The sequence below is a fragment of the Papaver somniferum genome, chromosome 6, assembly GCF_003573695.1.
Source record: "Papaver somniferum cultivar HN1 chromosome 6, ASM357369v1, whole genome shotgun sequence".
In the NCBI taxonomy this organism is placed as follows: Eukaryota; Viridiplantae; Streptophyta; class Magnoliopsida; order Ranunculales; family Papaveraceae; genus Papaver; species Papaver somniferum.
In genome coordinates, this window is record NC_039363.1 from 56,296,751 (window position 1) to 56,322,891 (window position 26,141).

The following is a 26,141-nucleotide window of genomic DNA, read 5'->3' on the forward strand; positions in this document are numbered from 1 at the left end:
TAATTTTTGAAAATATGGCCGTTGAGGTTTCTGAAAATATGGCCGTTGAGGTTTCGTATCAATGATGCACTACAATTGGTTGCTAACAATACACGTATTCCCTCCGAATAAGACATTCGGTAGAGAACTTAAATTTTTATCTACCGATTAGGTTGGTATTTCTAAACACGACTATATTATTCGGAGGATAATTTTTTTTGTAAAGTCCCGAATGTACGATGGCCCAAAAATTAGAATTTGGGAAAAACTGATACTTTTCAAATTTTGAACTTGAAATAATCGGAAGTCAACTCAGTTACCAAAACTTCCGAATATGGGCTGTCTAACCTTCTATATTGGCCCTTGGAACCACCTAGAGCCATGGGATGGTTTGTTTTGAACTTGTAATATTCGGAGGATAAGTTTTTTTGTAAAGTCACGAATGTACGATGGCCCAAAAATCAGAATTTGGGAAAAATTGATACTTTTCAAATTTTGAACTTGAAATAATCGGAAGTTAACTTAGTTACTAAAACTTCCGAATATGGGCTGTCTAACCTTCTATATTGGCCCTTGGAACCACCTAGAGCCATGGCATGGTTTGTTTTGAACTTGTAATATTCGGAGGATAAGTTTTTTTGTAAAGTCCCGAATGTATGATGGCCCAAAAATCAGAATTTGGGAAAAACTGATACTTTTCAAAATTTGAACTTGAAATAATCGGAAGTCAACTCAGTTACCAAAACTTCCGAATATGGGCTGTCTAACCTTCTATATTGGCCCTTGGAACCACCTAGAGCCATGGCATGGTTTGTTTTGAACTTGTAATATTCGTAGGATAAGTTTTTTTGTAAAGTCCCGAATGTACGATGGCCCAAAAATCAGAATTTGGGAAAAACTGATACTTTTCAAATTTTGAACTTGAAATAATCGGAAGTCAACTCAGTTACCAAAACTTCCGAATATGGGCTGTCTAACCTTCTATATTGGCCCTTGGAACCACCTAGAGCCATGGCATGGTTTGTTTTGAACTTGTAATATTCGAAGGATAAGTTTTTTTGTAAAGTTCCGAATGTACGATGGCCCAAAAATCATAATTTGGGAAAAACTGATACTTTTCAAATTTTGAACTTGAAATAATCGGAAGTTAACTTAGTTACCAAAACTTCCGAATATGGGCTGTTTAACCTTCTGTATTGGCCCTTGGAACCACCTAGATCCATGGCATGGTTTGTTTTGAACTTGTAATATTCGGAGGATAAGTTTTTTTGTAAAGTCCCGAATGTACGATGGCCCAAAAATCAGAATTTGGGAAAAACTGATACTTTTCAAATTTTGAACTTGAAATAATCGGAAGTTAACTTAGTTACCAAAACTTCCGAATATGGGCTGTCTAACCTTCTAAATTGGCCCTTGGAACCACCTAGAGCCATGGCATGGTTTGTTTTGAACTTGTAGGAGGATAATTTTTTTTGTAAAGTCCCGAATGTACGATGGCCCAAAAATCAGAATTTGGGAAAAACTGATACTTTTCAAATTTTGAACTTGAAATAATCGGAAGTTAACTTAGTTACCAAAACTTCCGAATATGGGTTGTTTAACCTTCTATATTGGCCCTTAGAACCACCTAGAGCCATGGCATGGTTTGTTTTGAACTTGTAATATTCGGAGGATAATTTTTTTTTGTAAAGTCCCGAATGTACGATGGCCCAAAAATCAGAATTTGGGAAAAACTGATACTTTTCAAATTTTGAACTTGAAATAATCGGAAGTTAACTTAGTTACCAAAATTTTCGAATGTACCACACAAATCATTGTCATTTGAACTTGTCTAACTTAGTTACCCAAACTTCCGAATGTACAACACAAATCATTGTTATTTATCTGCTCTTCTTTACTTTACGACCGTGACTACCTCCCAGTCCTGCATGACCACGGGTTTGAGCACCTTCAGTTGGAGCAGCTTCAGTTGGAGCAGCTTCAGCGCTCGATGAAGCTCGAGTTATTTTACCCGTCTTTGATACTGCCACCTTGGGCTGATGCCTCTTCGTGACTTTCTCCCCAAACTGGGCAGCATAATCTTCGTTATCCATATTATCAACTAGATCTCTAGCCTCTTTGATCTTCTCAGCTGGCATGGGATCTCCGCTCTTCAGGCATGCAGTTAATATTTTGGAAACACGCTTGAACCTATTCACCTGTTTTTTATACATAATGACATAACATCAAACGGTAATTACCTAAGATTTATAGGAATAATATAAAATGAACAAAAATATAAGAACACGCACCAGTCTATCATAACCAGCTGGTTTGTCTTTGATGATACAATTATAACTTGAACCCGCCGCAGTAGTGTTGGATTTGATTTCACGGATAACCAAAGGATGTGATACCTTGTTATACCAACTCATATAGTCTGGAGAATTTTCATCACCTCGGGTGGTTTGTCTACCAGTGTCGACAATGAAGTCATTCCTCTTATCCCAGTTATCAAGAACAGTAGGTGGGTCTGTGTGAACAATCGTGAGATTATCACCACTAGAAGAGCACAACTCCAACTCCAATTTGTAGTAATCCCCCATTTTCTCCACAGGTTGATGTTGTATATACCCGTGTTGTCGCATCACCCTAGAGGGGTTATACATCACATATCCTGTGGGGTGCCACAATGGTCCAAAATAAAGGGACAAGTCCGACCGACCATTTATATGCCCACTGGCTCGATCTTCCTTGTATGGATCAAAGCATACGTCCGAGGCCTTCAATTGTTCCAAAATCTCTCTCATGCGAATCAACTGCTGCTCTTATGTCCTAGAACGGTTGTCTTCAAATGTATACTTTGTTCCTCTAGGAGTACCTTTGCACCACCCCGGGTTCTCTCCGGCCAACTTCAGGATAGGGAAGTGGTCATAGATCCATGCCTATATACATAAGAAACCAAGTTTTAGTAAATATATTGTGTATATTCGGTAGTAATTTCCAAACATTAGTTCCGATTATATATAATCGGAAATAAAACTGAGTACCTATCCACCGAATAACCAACATTCGGAAAAAGAGATGGATCATTTCCTACCGAATATGCGTCATTTGGAGTTCAGTAACCTATAGTTTTTCTGGCCTGTATATTCGGTTCTAATATCAAATGCATATTTCCGATTATATATAATCGGAAACAAAAATAAGTACCTAGCCACCGAATAACCAACATTCGGAAAAAGAGATAGATCATTTCCTACCGAATATGCGTCATTTGGAGTTCAGTAACCTATAGTTTTTCTAGCCTGTATATTCGGTTCTAATATCAAATGAATATTTCCGATTATATATAATCGGAAATAAAACTGAGTACCTATCCACCGAATAACCAACATTCAGAAAAAGAGATGGATCATTCCCTACCGAATATGCGTCATTTGGAGTTCAGTAACCTATAGTTTTTCTGGCCTGTTTATTCGGTGCTAATATCAAAAGAATATTTCTGAATATATATAATCGGAAACAAAAATAAGTACCTAGCCACCGAATAACCAACATTCGAAAAAAGAGATGGATCATTTCCTACCGAATATGCGTCATTTGGAGTTATGAATATGCATCATATGTATTGTCTACCGAATAACTATAGAGTGAGTTATAGAGTTAAAGAAAAAACCTGCAACAGAGCCACGTTCCCGGCAATTTGGCAGGTTCCTAGCCTCGAAGCCTTTCTCAACTCTTCCATCAAGAATTCTAGGCATGTCATGCCCCAAGAATAGTCACCGACTTCATGGAGAGGATCCAAAAGTTTTATAAGGTTGGCGTCGATCCGGTTGCCAGAAGTATTGGGGAATATGACACATCCCAATACACAAAGGAGATATGCGGTGGTAGCGTGGTTCACTTGCTCATCAGTTAATGTTCCATTCTTTTCCTTCTCCAAGGTGCCTCGGAACATATTCATCAAAGCTGTAATGTTGATTTGTCTTGTTCTGTAACTTGCATGCCTCCTAAACTCTGCTGTTGTTGTCTCTTCATCCCAACCTAAGCACTTTTTAGTTAGAGCATAAAGTTGTGCCCAACTTAACTGCTTTGTGTAGTTAAACTTCACAGATGTGCCTTGGTCGGGAAGGTTAAGAATCTGCACAACATCATCTGTGGTAATCGTCATCTCCCCAAACGGCATATGGAAAGTATCGGTCTCAGGATACATTCTCTCCACGAACGCCGATATGGCCACACGATCATGTTCCAACAATGAATTCTCGGCGGCATTAGATAACCCCGAGTTGGCAACAATTGACTTGAACCTTTCACATTCACCGGATAAAGGCCACGCAAGCATTTTTGTTGGTGCGGCGGTAGGTTTGAGTAGACGGACCGCATCTTGATGATCCTATTAAAGTACATAAAAAAATCCTTAATACAAATATTACGATATAACACATAGACAATACATTAGTAAAAAATAGTAATTTTATTACCTCGGTTTCGTATATTTCTCTGGCCCATGAGTCTTTGTATCCAAATAGCAATTTTCCTCCATCCGCTGGTAGCCCAAGGATTGTGTCTGCTGGAATACCCTTCTTCTTCAAGTGCTGAGGGACAAGATGTGATGCTTTCTTAGCAATATCCTTCTTTACACCATCTTTTCCTTTTTTGGCTTTTTGGGTACCACTTGGTTGTCCTTCTTCTTGTACTCTTGGCACTGGATCAACTGGTTCAATTTCATGGTGGGGTGTAACTTGTGGAGCAGTTGGTTCTACACTTTGTTGAGCGGCTTGTTCAACACTTGGTTGCACCCCTTGTTCACTACCTTGTTGTTCTACACTTTGTTCAGCACTTGGTTGCACTCCTTGTTGACTGCTTTGTTCTTCTAAGCTTTGTTGAGCACTTGAATTATCTTTGGCACTCCTTTCCCTCCTAGCACTAGCTGTCACTTTCTTCCTCCTTTCTCGACTTTTTCTAAACAACAAAGAAATGAACAATATTTACAAACTATACAATCGGAAGACAAAGTATGGAAATATAACCCGAACTTACACATTCGGAAGTAAGAAGACACATACTGTTCCCGAATACAAAACAATCGAAAGCTAACTAAACATATTTACAACCGAATATGCATCAATTGGAGTTCAGAAGCTCTAAATTTTTCTTCCTACACAATCGGAAGACAAAGTACACAACTATAACCCGAATAAACAAATTCGGAAGTAAGAAGACACATATTTTTCCCGAATGAAAAACAATCGGAATATAACTAAACATGTTTACAACCGAATATTCATCAACTGGAGTTCAGAAACTCTAAAATTTTATCATACACAATCAGAGGTATAAAACATTATATTGTCTTCCGAATAAATACTGTCCCCAAAATGGGATTTTTCCTATATCAGAAATTTTGAGATTTTTTCAATATATATATTCGGTAGTGAGTGTACTTCCGAATACTGTGTGTCTACTTAAATATATTCGGGAGCAAAAAAATTCATTAAACTACCGATTATTACCAGTTTGTATCCAGGAAGATATGGCCAACAATATTCGGCAGATAACCAACAAATATTTCTCCCGAATACTGTCAATGTTCTTGAGAAATGATGAACACGACTACATTCGGAAGTAAATAAGCATGAATATCGCCCGAATCTGGATAAATAACCGAAAACCCTAGAAATTTTTTTTCTCGATTCGTCGAATTAAAGCGAAATAAACCCCAAAAATGATAGATTCTTACCTAATTGGGGCCATTTGAAGTTGACGAAGTGTTTGACTATCGGAATCGCCACCACCGACTACATTGCCGGGTACTTCTTCTTCGCGTTCTTCTTCATTTGCAGCAAGAATTTCTTTATTTCTTGCTAAAATCCCAATCTTTGGATCGATACCCCGAGCAACATTTTTGGTTCTAGGTATGTGGGTTTCATTTCCCTTATCCATTGTTTTATAAACGAATCGACGATGTTTTGATTTTACGATTCGCGGCGATGTTTCGGTTGAACGAGGGAAAGTTTTTTTTCTTCCACAATCGGAAGATAATATGAAACTGGAAGAAGAAGAGTTGAAATGAGTAGAATTTTTTTTGATTTGGTTTTTATACAATTTTACCAGAAGGGCATTTATGTAACTTCAATATCATATAGGGTACCCCTTAACTAGAGTCTTTGGCTGGGTATAAATTGATGGCCCCTAAATCCTTTTGAGTGGCCCTAAAAACGTGAGGAAAGGAAAGGATGATGAGCGGGCTTCCAAAGTGGATGACATCGAATGTTGTGTTTACTGGGTGGACGATATATATGGGTGTCATATATCATTTTCGGAAAAGAAAATAAAAAGAGAGAAGGGTGTTTTACATTTTTCTGAAGGGGGAATGGAGAGTGAAAGATCAACAAAGAATTTAGAGGGGGTAGCTCAAAATTCTCTTTTCTTCATAGATAAAACTCTTTCAATTGAGACATAAAATTGAAGAAGGTGAAAATTTTCTCTTCGTTTCTTGTTTTTCTCTCTAACGGTTTTCGTTCTCTTCTTTCTTAAATAAGAATAAGAGCAAAAATTTGGAGAAATTGATAAGGCTATGACTAGAAAGGGAGAACCCTAGTAAATTGGTTTGGGAGATTGGAGTTACAAAGCTTAGAAGTTCGTTGGATTCGTTGTTGCTTATCTTGGTGTTGATTGCATGAAAGAGGATCGGGTCACATTTACTACTAGAAAATCTGGATAAACTGGGACTGTAGTTTGCTGAATTCAAACCCTGGACAGTTAAGTGTTTATGCTATATCTTTTTCTCTATTAATTGGATACAGCTGAAACTTTAATATGTTGTTTATTACTTTATGAAAAATCTACTGTAATTTTTTTAGGAATATCTGATTAATTTAGGTACCCCAACGTGTAGGAGAATTGTGACAGAATTCTGTACATCGGCATTGAAAGCAGCCACGTTGTAATGTGTATATCTTTTTATTGAACCGTAGAATTTGATGATTTTTGAATATGCTATGGGAGCCTGTGTTATGAACCTACCATAAAATTTTCAAGACGATCAAATGCCATTTTCTATTGAAAAATGTGTATATAGTGCGACTCAATTTTGTATTGCAGTGACAATCTTGTTTATTTTTAATGCAATGGATGAATTTGGAAGAAGTGAAAATAGGTTCCATCTTAAATCTATAATTGACATAATTACGCTGCTTTCTTTTTATTGAAATGTTAATTTGGTATACTAGTTTTGGAGTTAGGTTGTTTATGGACAAGTCTAGTTTTTTCATTATGGTTTTAGTTTGGAGGAAATGTTTGGTCCATATGGTGTTGATGTCAAACTAGAAGAATGATGATAATCCAACACTTAGAAGAACTGTTTCTTGTTTCGAAGCAGTACATACTAGTACATGATGAGCCTGGAATGACCAGGAGAGCTTGGTTTACATTAATGTTTATATAGAACAGTAAATTCGTGTATCCACATGGTTAGTCATTATGTGTTATACTTGCATATATTGGTGAAATCTAACATCCTAAATGGTTAGTCGATTGTACATCTAAACATCTTGACATAGGTCTCTTTGTGGAAAATATGCTTAGCGTTTGTGGAATGATAAAACTTTATGATATTTAATCCACTAACGATTCATAAATCTTGTTCATCTTGCTCTACGTTTATGCCGTGATCTCACTGAGTTAAAATGCAAGATTATATTTTTATTTGTTTGTATAAGTACCCATTCCATAAGTTATTGGACTTATTCTTTCCTCGAGTGGGAGCATTCGAACACTTCGGTTACAATTGATAGTCTACATTACCTTGCAAATTCAGCAGCTCCCCTTCAATACTTTGATTAATGAGTGGACTACTTTCTTTTTTGAAGTTTGGATTTATAGTTTAAAGAAGGCCAGTTGAAGGTTCTGTTATTTACTGGGTAAGTGTAAGGTTGACTCTTATAATTTGTTTATATGGATTGAATGGACACTATGGATTGTATGTTAACATATTTGTTTGAAAGTACAATACCGGTGTTTAGCGGGTGTTCTTTTAGGGTAATATGACCGACTGCTTCAAATTAAGTAGTTTGTAACTTGTGAAATGTCATGATAAATGAGTCAGCTTGTTACACAGGTGCTGGCAACAGTGGTACTAATGAAGTATCCTAGCATAGTGGATTTCCTTGTCAGTTGCTCCAATAGTAGTACAAATTGTAATCTTTAAAGTGCTCTAGTTCTTTGATGCCACATTTTTCTAGTAATGAACTTAACAAGGGAATCGCTAACTATAACGTTGTTGGAGATGTGACAAGTTAGATATAGTTGTTCCTCTGAAATTCATACTATCTGTCATACACAGGTTATGATTGTTACTTACCAAAGTAGTTCATATTATCTAGTAAGAGATGGTTACTACCACTTTGGGCAGTTCATACTTTCTAAACATAAGTTGACGGATCACGGTCGTGCTTGATCCCTTCGAGCAATGGAGAGGGTACGTAGGCAGACGCTATGCGGTTCATCACAACTCTACTAGGTTGTTCATATCGTTTTGAAAAGATTTGGTTACTGATTGGTAGTTCATACCATTTATTCAAAGATTGTCGCAACTTGACAGTGCATGTCATTGGTAAGAGGTAGTTGCATTACTGGTTGTTCATACTACCTAGGAAGGAGATGATTGTTGTTTTTCTAGTTCATGTCATTTCTAAAGGATGTTTTGTTGATCTTGGTTGAGTAATGTGAGTTTGCCAGGCCCACTTGTGCCCCCGCCTACGGGTGGCAACCCGGAAGACCGTTGACCGTTAGCTGTAACGTTAGCTGGTATCTGACTACTATGACATTGGAAACCGGCCATATGCCAGGCCTTAATTGGCCCCCATCTCCGGGTGGCAACCCGGAAGACCGTTAGCTGTAACGGTGGCTGGTATCCTATAACTATGGCAAGAGATACAATGTAACCTCATAATAGAAAGATAGAAATCATTTATCCAATTAGATGACCCTTATGAAGTTGGGTAATCTCGTGGGATTTCTGAGTATTATGGTATGGGACATATGCTTAGAGAATCCAAAAAATTTGAAAGCTTTACTTATCGAGTGACATATCAGGAAAATGGGGCTTTTCAAGTGGGTCGTAACCCGACCTATTCGGAGCAAGAATTTCTTGGTCTGTCACAAATCACAATCTATCTCAGTGAACAAGCTCTATCCAAGAAACTCAATAGAAGAAGCAACTAGGTTGTTTGTTCGATCTTTACAACAAGTTTTAAATTTATCGGAATAAACTGCTTGTTTAGATACCAGAGAACCAAGTGTGCAAGAAGAAACACAAAGACCAGAAACCATAAAAACAAATTCTTCAATCTTCAATCTTTAAACTAACCACTACACAAACAACTTGATTCCACTATCGGTCAACACATAGAATGGAGTATGCTACCGTTGATTGATCAACATTTTTATCTAGAGATCTAGAATCACGAGATCTGTAATAGTTAAATCCTCAAACAAATTTGAGTGACCTAATATCAGAACAGAAGGACCATATAATAAACAAGTTATATATAACGTTAGTTCTTAATCAAATCAATCAATCGAAAAATTAAAACAATAACATGATTTAGTTTCCCACCTACGTTACTACTAAAAGCGTCTTGATCCCAATACTTTAAACGACGGCGCCAACACAATATGTTTCACCTAATTAGATTACTCATATATATTAACAAGTTGGTTTCCCACACAATCACTTAAGATGTGTTTCAACATATGATTTTATAGAATACAGGATCCAGAATTTATAGTGTTATGATCAAGGCTTGAGTGGAAGACAAGATATCACCAAATCCGAAATTCCTCAAGATATGCAAAATGAATATACATTTTCGGATTTGATAAAAACCAACTATATTCCAACTAATAAATCGAAATCACTCATTAGTTGATAACTAATATTAGCTAGCACGCATCCATGTGCTTTACTAATGTAGAAACTAGAGATATGGAAACCTCTTCGATGACAAGCATATATTTTCGATATCTAAAACATATTGAAAAATGGGTTTCAGGATCTTGCCTTGAGTATCAAAGAAAAATACTTGAACATTAAGATATTAGAGTTTAGAGCATGTTTAAATCATTATGTCGACATATTCTAATTTAATCCATGTACATCTCGATGTCTGCGGAAACCATATAATAGACATATTAAAAATCCCAAATCCGATTAGACATATAGGGTCGATCCCGGATATGATACTTGTTAGGGATCGGTCATGGATTATATCCTTGTAAGGGATAGGTCCTAGAATTAACCCTCAAATTACCTTTTTCAACAAGAAAACAAGTTTTGCAAGTTTATCCCCCTTAAAATATGTAAAAAAAAAAACCAGTGTACGGATTCATCTGGAAATTCAATACACTAAATTATAATGAATTACCAACTTGTGTTATGTTGATACTACGAAGTCCATAGATAAACTATACTTCGTAACTCTATATACTTAAGTAGTAGAAACAACTAGTATGTTATTCCTTGGTACTTTGACCATAGTATAGTGACCAACTCATGTACTAGACACAACTAGACAAACTTTAATTCGTATATTATGTTTTCAATAAATACTGACTTAAAAGTACAAAAGATAAAAATGGAAGAAGGCAAGTATATTTTTATTAACCTCGGACTGAAGGATGATGTCTTCGATGTTGCCGACACGTCTTCAGGTTTTCATGAGTAACAAGAGCAAGTCTCAAAATTCTATGTTCCTGGTCTAACCTAACGAAGTTGACTCTGGTAATCAAGTGAATCTGGATTTTGGAACTAAACTTGAAAATCAAACTTGACATACCAACACTAGGTGAGTTCAAACCGAGCAATGCTCTAACACCTTTATATCATTCTTTTTCATCTAAAGTCTCATCTTAGTATAGACATTGACTAATAGACTGTATCATTATCGAGTTGCAGGTGGAAAACCATATGGCCACCCTTTGTAACTTGTAAATTGATAACCTCATTCAACAACTTTGAAAGAACTTCAGTCACCAGTAAGTTTAATTCTATTTGTAGTAGTGCCATTATATTGAAATTTGTGCACTACTTACACAACGTTGTTTCCATCTAATTGACCTTTCACCAACGTCATTCTCTTTTGAAATCGTGATAAGAGAATACTATTTGACATTGTCAAAGGCATTTTTCATATCAGTTTTATAAAGGATACCTAGGCCTGTCAATGGAAGAATATCCGTCGGATATTTAGAAATCCGATATCCGACATGTTAAGCACTACCGGATATTCGATATCTGATAATATCCTATAGGATATCAAAATCAGATATCGATTCTGATAGGCTAAGCTGTCGGATATCCGATAAATATCCGATAGTATCCGTTTATAACAAAAAATCTTAAAAACCCTTGTAAAACATTTTCATAATTGACACTTATGGGATATTTATCCGATAATATCCGATACTAGACTCGAAATTAGGATAAATTGCAAATAAGTTCCTATACTATCGGATATCGGATATTAACATTTCAGATGGGGTCTAATCCGTTTCCGATATGTTAAGGAAGAAATATCCGATAAAATATCCAATCCGATATCCGATAAAACGGATAAAATCCTATAGGATCTCGAATACTCGGAAACGGATACCGGATATCGGACAAATATTGACAGGCCTAAGGATACCCATGATGTTTGCTTAATTTTATTTGTAGTAATGCCATTATACTGAAATCTGTGCACTAATTACACAACATTGTTTCCATCTAATTTACCTTTCACCAACGTCATTCTCTTTTGAAATTGTGATAAGAGAATACTATTTGACATTGTCAATGGCCTTTTTCATATCTGTTTTATATAGGATACCCATGATTTTTGCTTAATTCTGCGATTAATACATTTATTTGCAATCAAAATATCGTCAAGTATGTGTTTGTCTTTGAGGAATTCTCTTTCAAAATCATATACTAAAGAAGGAATAACAACCTTGAACTTGACAACTACAAGTAAGAATTATCTTATAGCATATAAGGCCAAGTAGTCTGAAGTCTTTAGTTGTTGTTGAGCCTTCCTTCTTCTAGATGAGCCTAGTAAAAGAAACATTCAACCTCCAATTTGATTTTTGACGAAAACTCATTAATAACTAATATTAGATCATCTAGTAAAACCATTTGGACCACGATCTTTATTTGCACCGAGCTTTTTGATAATTCATGCACTCCATCTTCAAAAAATATCTTCCAAACCAAACTCTTTGTTGGTCATCGAATTGATCAGTAAAATTCAAATTGTCCAAACCTGAAATCACATTGTAAGAAGTAGTGAAGAGACTAGAGTAATAGTTCACTCATAATCGCATCTTGATTAAAAACATTTATATTCGACTTTGCAAGATGTAGAGTTCAACTGTTTGGTCTCTTATAACGAAAATAAATAAATAAATCCACTTGTTCCAGTTTATACAAGGATTTGGAGTTTTCACCCATATTAAAAAAGAGGCTAATTTTTTTACATCTAGAAATCTTCGAGCATTAATTGTAATCAAAAGAAAATCTTCAAACATTAATTGCAATTCCTATGTTAAGAATAATCTTATTATTCCAAGATAAAATTTTAAAAATATTATTGGTAATTTTGTGGAAAAATATAAAAACGCTAATTATATCGCCAAGTATTTTGAATGGAACTACAAAAAATTCAAAGGGAATAATAAATAAATAAAGCCTTTGCATATTTTTTTCCCGAGAAAACGATTCATCCAGTGTAAATGGCAGTAACGTAGTTTATTCTGCCAAGAGCCGGCGAGTAGAACAAGCGATGCTCATGTTTTACCTCCGTTGGCAGTGACGATGTCATATATTCCGTCGAAGCCGGCGAGTATAAATATAAAATAATTTTCTTCGTTTAACTCTAGAAATAAGAGAGAGAGGAAAGGAAATGAAAAATTTCAAAATCACACACACTGCCTGCTGTGGTCGTCTGACGTAGTTTCTACTGCCAATGGCGACGACTTCATCTCCATCAACAAAATCAAGTTTTAGGGTTAGGGCTTCTTCATTAACACTAATCCTTATCATAATAATCCTCTTATTCATCTTGAATATCTCCATTACTACTTCATATCAAATTGATCCAACCTTTCAGAATTCAGCCCCTTCTATTAAAATCACTTACAGTGACCACTGTAATTCAATAGTCCCTGAATCTAAATCAAAGAATATAAACCTATCACCATCAGAATTCCTTCAACTACAAAATGGATATTACAATGGTGGTGATAAATTTCTTTCTCAGAATCTTCAATCTTCATTTAATTCCCCAAAATCGTTAGTTTTTCGCACTCGGAATCTTTACAGTACTGATACAGAAGGTATTCAGAAAGTTGAAGCAACCTTGATTTTCTTTGGATCAGCAAGATATCCCACTGCTTTGAATAGAACGACTTACGGTGGTGGTGGTGGCGCATATCGACATGGTAAATTTCGATATCGAGGAGGTCCTAGATATAGATTGGGGAGGAATAGATTAAGTTTTACTTTACAAGGTTTTTATTCACAATCTACTGGGAAGCTTTGTATGGTGGGATCAGCTAGTACTTACTCAAAAGAAGGTAATATGCTTGAACTTTCTGGTGTGTTTAAGCTTGATTATCCTAATAATTCGACTATTATGACTAGTTTGATCACTGGTACTTTGGAGAGTGTGGGTAATACTGATGATAGTGTCAATTACTTTGAACCTATATCTATATTAGCATTTTCTCAGAGGAATTATAATTACTCTTTATCTTTGAAGGAGTATGAGAATGGGTTTGAGAATGTGAGTAAGGATGAGGAATTGTTGTCGTCTCTTGGTTTTGATTCTGTTGGGGGGATATGTTCGGCGTTGATTAGATCGAGTAATGGCTTTCAATTGGAGTATGAAAATGGTTGTGTTGATGCTGGTAATTGTAATGTTCTTGGTAGGAGTATAGATTTTTTGCCGGATTCTATGTCTTTCAGTGGAATTCAGTGTTCACCAGATAAGAAAAGGTTGAGGTTATTGGTTGGTTTTAAAAATGGGACTTACTTTGGGTATCATGATGCTTTGATTCCTAGTACAACATTGGTTGGGGAAGGTGTTTGGGATGAGGAGAAGAATCAGCTACATGTAATTGCTTGTAGGATTTTGAATTTTACGGATTCTTTGGCCAGTGCATCTGTCGGTAATTGTTCTATTAGGTTGAGTTTGAGATTCCCTGCTGCTCTGTCGGTCAGAAGTAGGAGTACTGTTGTTGGAGAAATATGGAGTAATAAAACAGTGAATGAGTCGGGTTATTTTGATAAAGTTTTGTTTCAAAGTTCTGCTAGTGGAATGTTGCGTGTTCAAGGTTTGAGATATGTGTATACTGGTAATGGGACTGTGATTAATTCGTGTATGGAGAAGAAGTCCCTGAAAAATATTGGAAAGAAATATCCTGACGGCTACTCATATGACATGAGATTCGACATGTCAGTTAAAGATAGTAAGGGAAAGGTGGCTTGGGGGTACTCGGCCCCTCTATCTGTTGGTGATGAATTTTATAACAGCCTTCCTCATATTCATAGACTGGGTTTTGTGTACCAGGGGCCTGGAATACTTCATGCTAACCACAGCCGCAGCCGCCTTCTTAATATCAGCTACGTGATAAGCTTCGGGCCTCCTCCGGGTTTCAGTTTGGCGGGAAGGCTCTCTCCAAATAATATGCCCGTAAATCAGAACAAACCATATGATATTTCAGCAGAAGGCATCTACGACACTAAAACAGGAAGCTTGTGTATGATGGGTTGTCGGAGGCTATGGTTAAATCATCAGAACTCAACAATAAGCGATTCAATGGATTGTAACATCAGCATTAGCATTCAGTTCCCTCCATTGAATTCGAATAATGGAGAGACTGTCAAGGGATCAATACAAAGCACAAGACCAAAAACAGACTCTCTTCACTTTGAGAATTTAGAGTTGTCTTCAAGGGCAATGTACTCAACCCAGGCAAAAGAATCCATCTGGAGAATGGATTTGGAAATTACCATGGTTCTGATATCTAACACTTTAGCTTGTGTATTTGTTGGGTTGCAGCTCTATTACGTAAAGAAACATCCTGATGTGATTTCATCCATCTCAATTGTGATGCTTGTCATTCTTACTCTGGGCCACATGATACCTCTAGTTCTGAACTTTGAAGCCTTGTTCTTTACAAGTCGTTACCGTCAGCATGTCTTGATTGGTAGTGGTGGATGGCTTGAGGTGAATGAGGTGATTGTGAGGGTAGTTACAATGGTAGCTTTCTTGTTGCAGTTCAGACTTCTCCAATTAACTTGGTCAACGAGAATGAGTAATGAAGGCCAAAAGGGATTATGGAATGCAGAAAAGAACTCTTTGTGTGTTTCGCTACCATTGTTTATAATCGGCGCGTTGATTGCTTTGATGATCCACTGGTTCAAAAATCATTATAGTCGGGCTCCACAACTCCATGGACATATTCTTGCTAGTTACCAGAGTCATTCTATCTTGAGGGACATGAGATCTTATGCCGGTTTAGTGCGGGACAATTTTCTACTACCCCAAATCTTGCTCAACATATTCTCAAACTCGAAGGATATGGCCCTTTCTCCTCTATTCTATTTTGGAACCAGCATAGTCCGGTCGTTACCACATGCATACGATCTCTACAGGCTTCGCAGTTATGCAAATGTGAATCCTGAGTTTGAGATTTATGCAAAGCACACTGGAGATTTTTTTTCCACCGCATGGGATGTTATTATCATTTGTGTAAGTTTGCTATTTGCTGGCCTCATTTACTTCCAACAGAGGTTTGGTGGTAGGTGCATACTTCCTCAGAGATTTAAACAGCAGTCAGTATATGAGATGGTACCTATTGATAGCAGTGAGGGACTGTAAAAGGGCAACTATCCACACATCCAAACTTTTCCCGTTTTTTATACTAGGGTCTTCTTCCATACTAGTGGATACAGGTAAAGGCATGTTTTGACAGGTATGAAATTCTCATTTTTTAATTTCTATATTTCTTAGTAGTGATTCATAGTCTGTAAAACAAGCATCTAAGAAATGGTTGTATATTTAGTTTATGATATTCTTGAAGAAGATGAACTGATTGTGTTTAGAGGCAAGATGTAATTGGTTCTGGGGAGAAATAATAAAAGTGGATGCTAATTGTTGTGGATCAATTTTTAAGCCTTTTAATTGCTTTTACTTTTTGGAATGTGTTTTTAGGAGGTTTAACAGTAAAAAGAAAGGATTACTGACTTCTAAACCAACATATTGATTATTAGGGGGATAATATTTAGTACTGGATCTCTCCACACAAATTTCATTTTAGATGAACTGTGATAAAGTTCTATTTGTGCTAGAATTAAGGAGCCCACTAGTAGAGAAACCACCTTTAGAATACTACCATCTTATATGGCAAGTCCAATGCTAACAACATTTGTTAGCAGAGTCCAAATTTCTCAAAGGATTTGAGGAATCCGATAGCAGCATCACGTGCTTTTTCTGGTGGAGATGTGGTGGCTGAGAGTGGTTCATATTCTGATTTCCATTCTGCAATGCATTGTTCGTCTTCTTTTTCGGGTACTGGAAGAAATGAGAAGGTAACCCTGTAGAAATTATACATGTCCTTCAGTTCTCCTCCGATTACTTCATAAGTAACAGACTGTCCCTCCACCACCTTCTCTATCTTCTGTGTCGACTCTTTGACGTAACTGTGAACAGCTGTGTACACACAATCACATATTAAAGATAACAAATTTGTTCATCTGTTCTTTCGCACTTGTACAGAAACACAGTGGCTCAAAAGGAAGGCATTAGTGGTATAGTAATGAAATATGGAAAGAATTTATTTTTGTTTCAGGGTTATATCACCACTGTGAGACGCTCGCCATTGTTCATGCATGCGTCCACATAGAAAACTAAAGGATCTATCCAAAGTGCTCTGAACAATATTACGCAGTCTTATCTGATGTTCTTAATTTTTTTTATAGTTTAAAACTCTTAAGAACAGAAAATCAAACATGCAAATGCAACACTGTTTTTGTTGTCGAATGTGTAGAAAAGTCTAGAGAGAGAACTGACCAGGGCCAAGCTTGAACACCCTGAGACTGCCAGGGCCGCCATCACCCTTGATGTATTCAGCACCAGAGAGCATATCTGGGTTAATTTTGCTGATTAGCTTATCATCTCTGTACATACTCCATGCTTTGCTTGCAGGAATGTTGAGAACAGCTTCTTCACTCAAGCGCTGCATCCTAATATCCTTCTCTCACTATCTGTTTGATAAGCTTGGCTCTTTGTTTTGTTGTGTGCATGTTTGATGTGTGGTGTTTCTTTTATAATAGAACACCGAATCATCACATTCGGCCTAGAAATGTAAATCTAGCCCAACAGTGTGCTCTTCGTAGAGCAAGGACTAGTCTCTCTCTCTCTCTCTCTGGGAGCCAGATTCGTTGAGTATTTCAGAGACGAGTGGCCATCCATGCATCGGCTGTTGAGGTTATCTCTTTAATGCACTCTGTCTTCTACTACCTAAAAATATTACAAAATCGAAGTAGTCTTCATTTAATAATCACCTAGAGAAAGAAGCATAAATGCCAAAACCCCTTTTTGTATTTTCTTTTACAAGAAAAGTCACTGATGTCACCTCCACCTTGTGTGTGTGTGCGCGTAGACATTCAACTTGAGAAGTAAAAAAGAGAATCCACCGTTTTCCCCTATGAAAATTGAGCACATTAAACCTTCTAATCGAAGCTACTCCGCATCTGTTTTTTTTGTCGCAATATTTAACCTTATGTTTTCTCAGACCTAGGCCCATAGTGCCATGGGCTAGATCCGTGTAGATCACTGTTTGCGGAATATACTCAAGACTATCCCTCTTTCATCGGTTGGCAACAAGGCGAGTAGTATTATGCTCTTTTGGTTAAAGATGAACTGAGAATCGGAAGACAGATAAAAAATTGGGAAAATTCAAAGCAAGTGGAATGCCATTTCTATTCAGAAATTTTACATACTAGTGATATACACATTCACATTGCTAGTTCAGTTGGTGAACTTCTAAGAACAAACGAAATTCTAGAGAAGCTAATTAAGCTAAGAATGGATATGTACGACTCTAGAAACTACAACCCAAGATAAGAATCAGTATATATAATATAAGAAATCATGCATGTCAAAATAAGGAGATGATGATGATGAGCAACTGCATCCCCAACAATGCGGCTTTCCATTTAATTTCAGATATCAAAACAGCAACCCTAAACATGAACAGGAAATGCAGAAGTCAGAAAACTAAAGCAGCAAAGGTCAACCGAAGAACCAAAGCAAAAAACGGATCTTGAATTTGTTTTGGCATTCTCAGACTTACATTACAACTGAGGAGAGAAGAGATCTTGGTTGTCAGCAATACACACCAGAGCACCCTCTTATGCAATTGGTTAGGGGGGTCAGTAAACCTGTGGCATCACAAGGTTACACAGCTATGGTAGTCAGGATTATGCGTAATCAACAGTTGTTACAAACCAAGAAATAGTTGACATAATAAATCAATAGGCATTACACAAAACACATAATCAAGTAGCAACTGATAAACCAAAATTAATGAAACTGTTGCAAAAACATTAGCATTGTCAGTCTTACATTAAAATTGGCAGGGAAAAATTCTCCATTGTCAGCAACAGACCAAGAACACCTCTTCGTACAATCAGTTTGGGGTCCATCTGTAAATCTGTGGCACATAATGTTATACAGCATCCATAATTAGGAATGTGCACAATATCAAAACAGATCCAAATACTTTACACAAAGCACGTACTCAAGTAGGAAGATAGAAATTTCAAAAATTAAAATGTAGATCAAGATTTTACCTCAATACTCAACGCTAAACTATTTCCCTGCTAGAATACGAGATATCTGAAGACCTCTACTGAATGCTTCATTGAAGAGTATCCTAGTCTGCATTGACTGGAAACCAGGGAGCCACGATAATAGTGCTACAGGGGCCAAGACGATAATTCCAAGCAGAACATCATACAGACGAGCTAGTGACACAACAGTGTCCCATAACACAGTCGACTGCAGAAACGGCCTGATTACCTGAGCTATAGAGAGTAGTCCCCATCCGGTAGGTATGAAAGCCAACATCCCCGTTAGCAGATCAAGGACTACGAACTCGGTGAACTCCAATAAGATAACAATTATAAAAACTGTAAGCAGAAGCACAACCCACTGAACCAGGCGATATTTTGAGTGTTCTTTAGCAGCGTACTTGTCCTGAGCATATCCAATTATCACATAGATCCCGACAACGAAGATCACGAAAATCCATGAAAGTAAGTAAACTGCAATACTGGTCTTTCCATCGGAAATTCCAAGTTGGTATACAACCCCATACTGAAAAAAGAAGTAACGCAGATCCAGAATTATCTCCAACAACTTCCCCCACAAGCCCGTTGTTCTCAGATGGTCTTGTTCTTCATACCACCATGTTTCCCAGCTCTGATCAGCTTTTGTGAACACCCCACCTTTATACCATATCCAACTCATGAATTCCTCAAAGTCATATACAGTTTTTAACCAATCAAATCCTGAAGGGTTGAAAACAAAGGGTGCCATAATCCATGATACTACCAGAAACCAGCTCGTGATTGTCATGGCAATGTAAAAAAAAGTATCTTTCGCCATTGGGCTGTGTGCAGCATATACTGTTAGTATGATACCAAGCTCTATGGCTTTCACAAAATGGCTACGAGCATAGAGTCTATAATTTTCACTGAAGCTTTTGTGCTCCACAACAAAACCACGGCCTGTTGCTCGGTACTTAGCTCCACCGTGAAGAATGGTTCTGCCGAAGTAATGGGTGCGAGTACCCATTGAGAATGTGTAAAAAACAGATGCCAGCTGAAGTTGCATCGTCAAGAAATCCCATATAGCCGGAAGGAAGCCATGCTCGAGAGTATATTCCACAATCATTGGAAGGGCAGTGAACATACCAAGCTGGATCACAAACTGCTGATTGAGGATTGCACCAAATGCTTTATTATTGGAAGAATTCTTCATGGAGCCCTCAATGCCACTGAGAGCAAGATAAAGTCGCCCCCAAACAAATGAATAAACAGTAACAATCACCATCATCGTGTTAAAAAAGAACCCAACAGTAGTGTAGAAAAATGAAAGCATCCGGAAAAAGTCAAGTCTATGACCTAATCGGTAAACATCTCTACTAAGAGCTTGTTCACCGTTGCCACTAGCAACCTTAGCTTCAAACATTGATATCTGATTCAACCCAACATCTCTTCCTTTGCCAACTTGGATGTATTCATGGTGTGTCACGTTACCGCCTCTTAACGTGCAATTGAAACCCGCGAATATGTCTTCACTGATGTTGATTACTCTTGAAGCCTTGCTAATGCCACCTCGAGATAAGAACCAGAACCTGTCAAACACATCTGGGTGCCCGTAATGCATTCTCACCTTAAGAGGGTTTGCAAGAACACGCTGACCTAGGGTGACAAAACTTGTCTCCTGAGCAGACATAAACCAAGCGAGGGAAGATACAGAACCAGTAAAGACGTTCTCACGAACTCCTAAGATGGTAGGTTTACGAATGCCATAATATTTGCTATATTCCTCCAGTAGATTACGCATCTTCAGAGCTTCCTCAAAATAGTTATCCTGGTTCATATCAATGGTCTGAATCGCGTCACCTCTAGTGAAGATAATTGCATGGTTCTGATTCTCTGGTTTACCCTCTCCAAGCTTCAAAGGACCTGGTAACTTTATCCTGTAAATCTCTACCTCCCTCCTCAGCTGCTGATCATACTTCACAAGAACAGAAAAATATGCCATTTCATCCCTCCCAATTGGAACCTCATCAACATAGGCCACTCGAAGAGCTTCATTGTTCCTCATCAGATACAAAATTTCCTCAGCGCGTGGGTCTTTCTTTGCTTTCTGTGTCCCGTAGATCTGACACGCCACTACATATGTGAACTTCATCATAGCAGCCCCAAATTCGTGGCCTTTAAATAACACACTTACTCCGCTACTTGCCCTGCTCAGACCACCTTGCAAAGACTGTGAAGTATGCAAAGATTGTGACGCATGCAACCCTAGACCATCTAAACCACTGTCTCTTCTCATGGAAGAAAGTCCAACTGCTCCGTCTTTAATGTCCATTTCAGATGCGGAATCTAAGTATGCCAGCATCGTAAGAGCCTTATAGTAATACATCATTCCTCTTACAGTACGTGAAAGTGTTTGGCCTCGGTAAGATGCCCAAAGACGTAGATCCCTCAACTTGGTTGTCCAGATCTCTTCTTCATCGACCATACCCTCTCTGTGCATGCGTTGCAAGAAGTTGCTCCATTCATCTGCATAAATCTTCTGCAAATAAAACAAGGTAGATATACCATCTTCATTCTCAGTTCGCAATTGTTCTTTGCCGTACACGACTTCCTCATTATAATAAGGAGTCAAAACACTGAAAGCCATCATTTTTTCAACTTCTGGAGCACGAGGCATGTTCATAAACAGGGAATTGCTGAAGAAAGCAATACGACGTCGTGCTTCAAGATTTACTGGTAGATTATGCAATGAATCCCTGGAAGTGAGAATAGTATGCAAACGCCGTAGCTGGCGATAGAAGGGAACATCATCTTCTTCATCCGGTATTTCGAGAACATCATCAAATAGTAAATCCTTGCTGGATGCATCCTTCAGACTTGCCAACCCATCCTCCTTTAGCTTCTCCTGGGTCCTCTTCACCTTTAAGAAGTCTCTGATGTAAATCTCGTGAAGGGCCTGCAATGTAGTGGCAATTTTGCACAAATCTTTCTCAGATTTGAGCAGGAGCTCAACGAGGGCAACAAATTTGGCATGAATATCTGGCAATAATTTCGTCAAGTACGTCTCTGTGAACTTCCCATACTTAAGAGCTTCATCAATCTCAAAAAACAACTTTTCAAGAATTGAATGATCTTCTGTACGAGGTTTGATGATCTCTAGAAGTAAGTGTTTGATGCTATCATAAGCTTCAATGACGGCACACCTTCTATACTCATTCTTGCAGACCTTAAACCAGAGAGCCCTATCAGAATAATGACCCGACTCTTTTGCATGCCCGAGAGCAAGCAGCAATTCATTACACAAAAGTAAACAAGGCCACCGGATAACCCTGATTTTCCAAGAATTCTGTGGCAGTTCCATGAGCTCAAGCTCACGGTCACAAATAATGTCTTCCTCCCTGAAATTCATAAGGATCTCATTCCATATCATAGCGAACTTGGTGGCCTCCACCTGGTCCATTTCGATCTTCTTGTAAGGCCGCCCCAGCCCATATCGAAGCTTCAACCGGTGCAGAGCATCATTCACTTTGCTCCTCAATGAACGCCTATCGTTGAACAACTGTTCCTCAGGCATAAGATTAAACTGCATTGCACTAGAGAAGAATTGAAACCTAAGTCTCAGTTGTTCAATATTACGGATCTCTCCCAAATGCGAGAATAACCCAACCATTGCCCCAACAAGGGAGGAGAAAATGGAATACCAAATCTGCAAATCCATGAGATAGATAAGAATCACTGGAAGCCATAACATACCGATGGCCAACTTGTTGGTGTTAGAAAAGAACTCATGCCACTTGTATTCTATCCTGTTGAGCTTTAAAATGGCCTTTGTAGGATTGACCAAGGGTTTAATCTGTAGGAAGTAACTGAAACAGAACTTTGAAAGCAAAGTGAAAAACCAAAAGGTCGTATACTTTAGGTTGTCAACAAGTCCCTCTCTGAGACCACGGCCCACGAAAGTTCGCGTCTGAAACCACCACGTGAAAGCATAAAAGATCTTCCAATTGGTCTCTTCAAGAATGTTCCTAACCCAAGGAATAATAAACAGAGCCAAAGCCAAAACCTCTGGAGCTACGAACACCAATGCTGCCCATAAGAAATTCAGTAACCTACGATTAGCTTCATCTGACCATCTACCATCAAAGTTTATCCGGGACCTGTCATAGTTTCTCTGGGACCAAATCCTTCCATAGAAAACACCAAAGACAACTATCCACCCAATTGCAACAAAACATTTTAGCACCATTCTTACACCAAGTAAAACATCCTCCCTTGAAACCAAACTATACTGAGTTCCAGCATCAAGTATTGTTTGAAGAAATCTAAGACCTGACCAGGTTATAAAAATAGTAAGAACTGATACCTGAACATCTCTATCAACCAATGCTTGCCAAGGAAATTGTTGACCTCCCCATGCAACAATTATAGCAGCTTGAAGATACAATATGAGCAAAATCCAAAGCCGATCAAAACTTCGAAATATATTCCAAAATGATCTTTGTTCAACGTACCCAGTTTTGCCAACCCCTTTCCCTTGCTTTTTAGTTGTAAAAAAATTACTTGAGGTATTAATAGGCCATTTCAATCTCGAAAAACATCGTCTCCTCCAAAAATACTCATTAATATCATCATAATTCCTCCAAGCAGAATGAGGAGCAGTACCATTTCTACTATTCTTAACTTCCTCACCAAGAATATTATAAAATGGAGTAATAACAAGATTCAAAAACCCATTCTCACCGCTAATAGAAGGAATAAACGGCGCACCAGTTTCCGGATCAGGATACTCTTCTAAAATCATGTTCAAATCCTTAGCCATATGATGGAAAATATAACATAAACATTCAGGAACAAATCGAATATTGGCAGATTCTCCCCAAATCAACAGAAACAGGCAAACATACAATAACTCTTTTCTAGGATCTAAATACCTATCAGCAATGAAAACATTAGATTTCCTTCCCAAATAAGAGCACCAACAAGTATAATTAGAAAGCAGTTTCTTACGAAAATGAGCAAGTACCGTCAAATCAAGAGAATCAACATTCTCAGGCGGAGGTTGTTTCCTCATCTGTGAATTAGCTAAATGAAGTACTAAATGTTCTCTCTGATTCCGAATATTATCTGCTTGAAAACCAAAGAAAAAACCTAGCCAATCAAGTAAATCATACTCATCTCTCCATTGAATAAACGGAGGTCTTCTTAAGTCTCCAACTGTTTTAAGTGCTGTGGCTACTGCTCTTACTTCTGGATAACGTAACGATGGATGGTCTGCTATTAGATCATGTATCGGTATGATGTTGTATGCTCTTCTTGGATTAGGGTTACTGTTTGGTACTCCGTGATGAAGTGGTGGCCGGTTATGTGGTGGTTGTGTTCGGTGCCGGAGATTCGCCATGGCATCTGGAAGAAACAAGATAGAAGAAGCAAAGAGAAGACAGCAAGTAGAGTTTGAGTTGAAGGTGTTTTGAGAGTTTCAGAGATGAAGTTTTTACTAAAAGAAAGAAATACGACTGAACTGAAGAGAAAGAGGCAACCAATCAAACTACAGAGAGAGAGAGATGGGTTTTGAGGTTTTGGAAACCGTTGTTTTGGATTTTTTTGCTGAACTGGGGAGAGTGTGGGGGAGAGTAGGGTCTACCGCAGTAATTTATTTTTTTAAGTTAAAACCTTATTCTGGTGGGGGCAACGAGGAGGAAGAATATGCTTTTTTTCACCTGAGGTGTTCGTACTCTTTCATTTCATGTAAGAGCTGTGATTTTTTATGTGGAGATCGAGGAGGATGGGGTCCAGGATTGGAGAGATGATGGTCGTAATTAGAGAGGACTGTAAGAAATTAAGGTTATGCGAACAGAGAGTGGGAAAATGAATCAACTGTTTAGCGTGGAATACTGTCGTTACTTTTCAAAAGTCTTAAGATAATCGCTTTTAGTGGCACGTGAGTGGGGGTGTATAAGGAATTAAGTTTTCTGACAGGGGTATTATTCGGTATTAAAGTGTGAGTCACCGAAGGAGCTTAGCTTAAAAGCAACGGCTCTTTTTGACTGTTTGTGTGCTTTTATAGTATGTGTGGAACCCATTGTGGGGTTATGTTACGAACATAAAATTGACTATGCTGTAGACTTTAGTCGTCAGCCACTTTTTCATCATCAGCGACACACAACAGGTAGAAAAGGATAACACCAAAGCTTTTCCATGAGTGGTAAGGTGGCCATGGTCATATTCATGTAGCGCATGCGAAGGTTACCGATTCCTTTCGTATAGTATTTGGATGTGTATTGAGAAGTTATTTTTCGACAACCGGAAATCCAACAATCATAAATTAGTTTGGGAATATTATTTTAGAACGTATCTACAAACTGAAAAATTAATTTTTCGTGAAGCAAAATAATTTTGTTTCTGACTTTTATTTCTGGAGAAGCAGAAATAATTCTGCTTCTGGTATCCAAACGAACTATTAGCATCGTTATATAAAAATTAGGAATTACTGGTTATTGATGATTCACCTATAAAACTGGTTTAACTGCTAATGTCTTTTCATGATTTTGGACAACATTATTATCTCGGGTCCATTGTCCGCACAAGATTTGTAATTATTTTTCTTAAAGATTTAAAATTCCCCTCCCTTTAATGAATACAACCTGTGATATTTCAATTATAAAGATAAACAATATAATGCGAAAAATAAATAACATAGATATGAGAATTTTTGTGAACGAGAAAACCACAAATGCAGAAAAACTTCGGGACCTAGTCCAGATTTGAACACCAAGTCGTATTATCACCTTCTCGGCTTGATTTTGGTTTTCTTTGTTTCAACTGAATCATATGATGATCAACTCGATTTCTTGATTTGTCTCTTCTTTTTTTTTCACTCTTTGCTTTCTCAATTAGTAACTTTTTCCTATTATCATTTTCTTTATTGCACATTATGTGACTTATTTGTGGTTAATTTTATTTATTTTTATTCGCGTTTTAGTATTTTTGTTGATTTTTGAATCTATTTTGTAATCGTGTTTATTTGGTTGATAAGTCACTACATTCTTTTTGTTTACATTTCTTTTGAGCATCTGTTTGATTTGGTTTACTTTTATTTTTCTTAAAGTCATGCTTTTTGTTTTTTTGAAAATTTTTTGTGATGCCACATTTCTTACTATAAGGTTTAAAAGGAGTCTAATGGTTGCGACCGGTCTTAATGGCCATCAAGGTAACTGTTTTATGGTACATATTTGTTGAAAAGTTTTTTACGTGCCAAATTTTATTTTTTCTGTTCGGCTTTTTTATTACCCTATATGCA

At 37.5% G+C, this 26,141-nt stretch overlaps 3 protein-coding genes and 1 non-coding gene across 4 annotated transcripts; 1 reads left to right on the plus strand and 3 right to left on the minus strand.

Moving 5' to 3' along the window:
* The first annotated feature begins 12,971 nt into the window (after positions 1 to 12,971).
* On the plus strand, positions 12,972 to 15,890 carry LOC113290819. The gene has a single exon (XM_026540412.1). The coding sequence runs from the start codon at positions 12,972 to 12,974 to the stop codon at positions 15,888 to 15,890; it is 2,919 nt and encodes a 972-aa protein (XP_026396197.1).
* Positions 15,891 to 16,252: 362 nt separating this feature from the next.
* Positions 16,253 to 17,460, minus strand: LOC113285679. The gene is made up of 2 exons (XM_026534473.1): positions 17,082 to 17,460; positions 16,253 to 16,721 (listed from the first exon to the last, which is right to left on the minus strand). Exons 1-2 carry the CDS (start codon positions 17,251 to 17,253, stop codon positions 16,441 to 16,443), a joined length of 453 nt encoding a protein of 150 aa, XP_026390258.1. The 5' UTR covers positions 17,254 to 17,460; the 3' UTR covers positions 16,253 to 16,440.
* A 499-nt stretch (positions 17,461 to 17,959) lies between these two features.
* LOC113287632 (callose synthase 12-like) lies at positions 17,960 to 24,393 on the minus strand. The gene is made up of 4 exons (XM_026536426.1): positions 18,866 to 24,393; positions 18,639 to 18,726; positions 18,367 to 18,454; positions 17,960 to 18,256 (listed from the first exon to the last, which is right to left on the minus strand). The coding sequence occupies exon 1, from the start codon at positions 24,240 to 24,242 to the stop codon at positions 18,885 to 18,887; it is 5,358 nt and encodes a 1,785-aa protein (XP_026392211.1). The 5' UTR covers positions 24,243 to 24,393; the 3' UTR covers positions 17,960 to 18,256; positions 18,367 to 18,454; positions 18,639 to 18,726; positions 18,866 to 18,884.
* LOC113292249 lies at positions 21,164 to 21,244 on the minus strand. Its single transcript, XR_003331742.1, has one exon. It is a non-coding gene; the product is annotated as a small nucleolar RNA J33 (small nucleolar RNA).
* Positions 24,394 to 26,141: the final 1,748 nt, after the last annotated feature.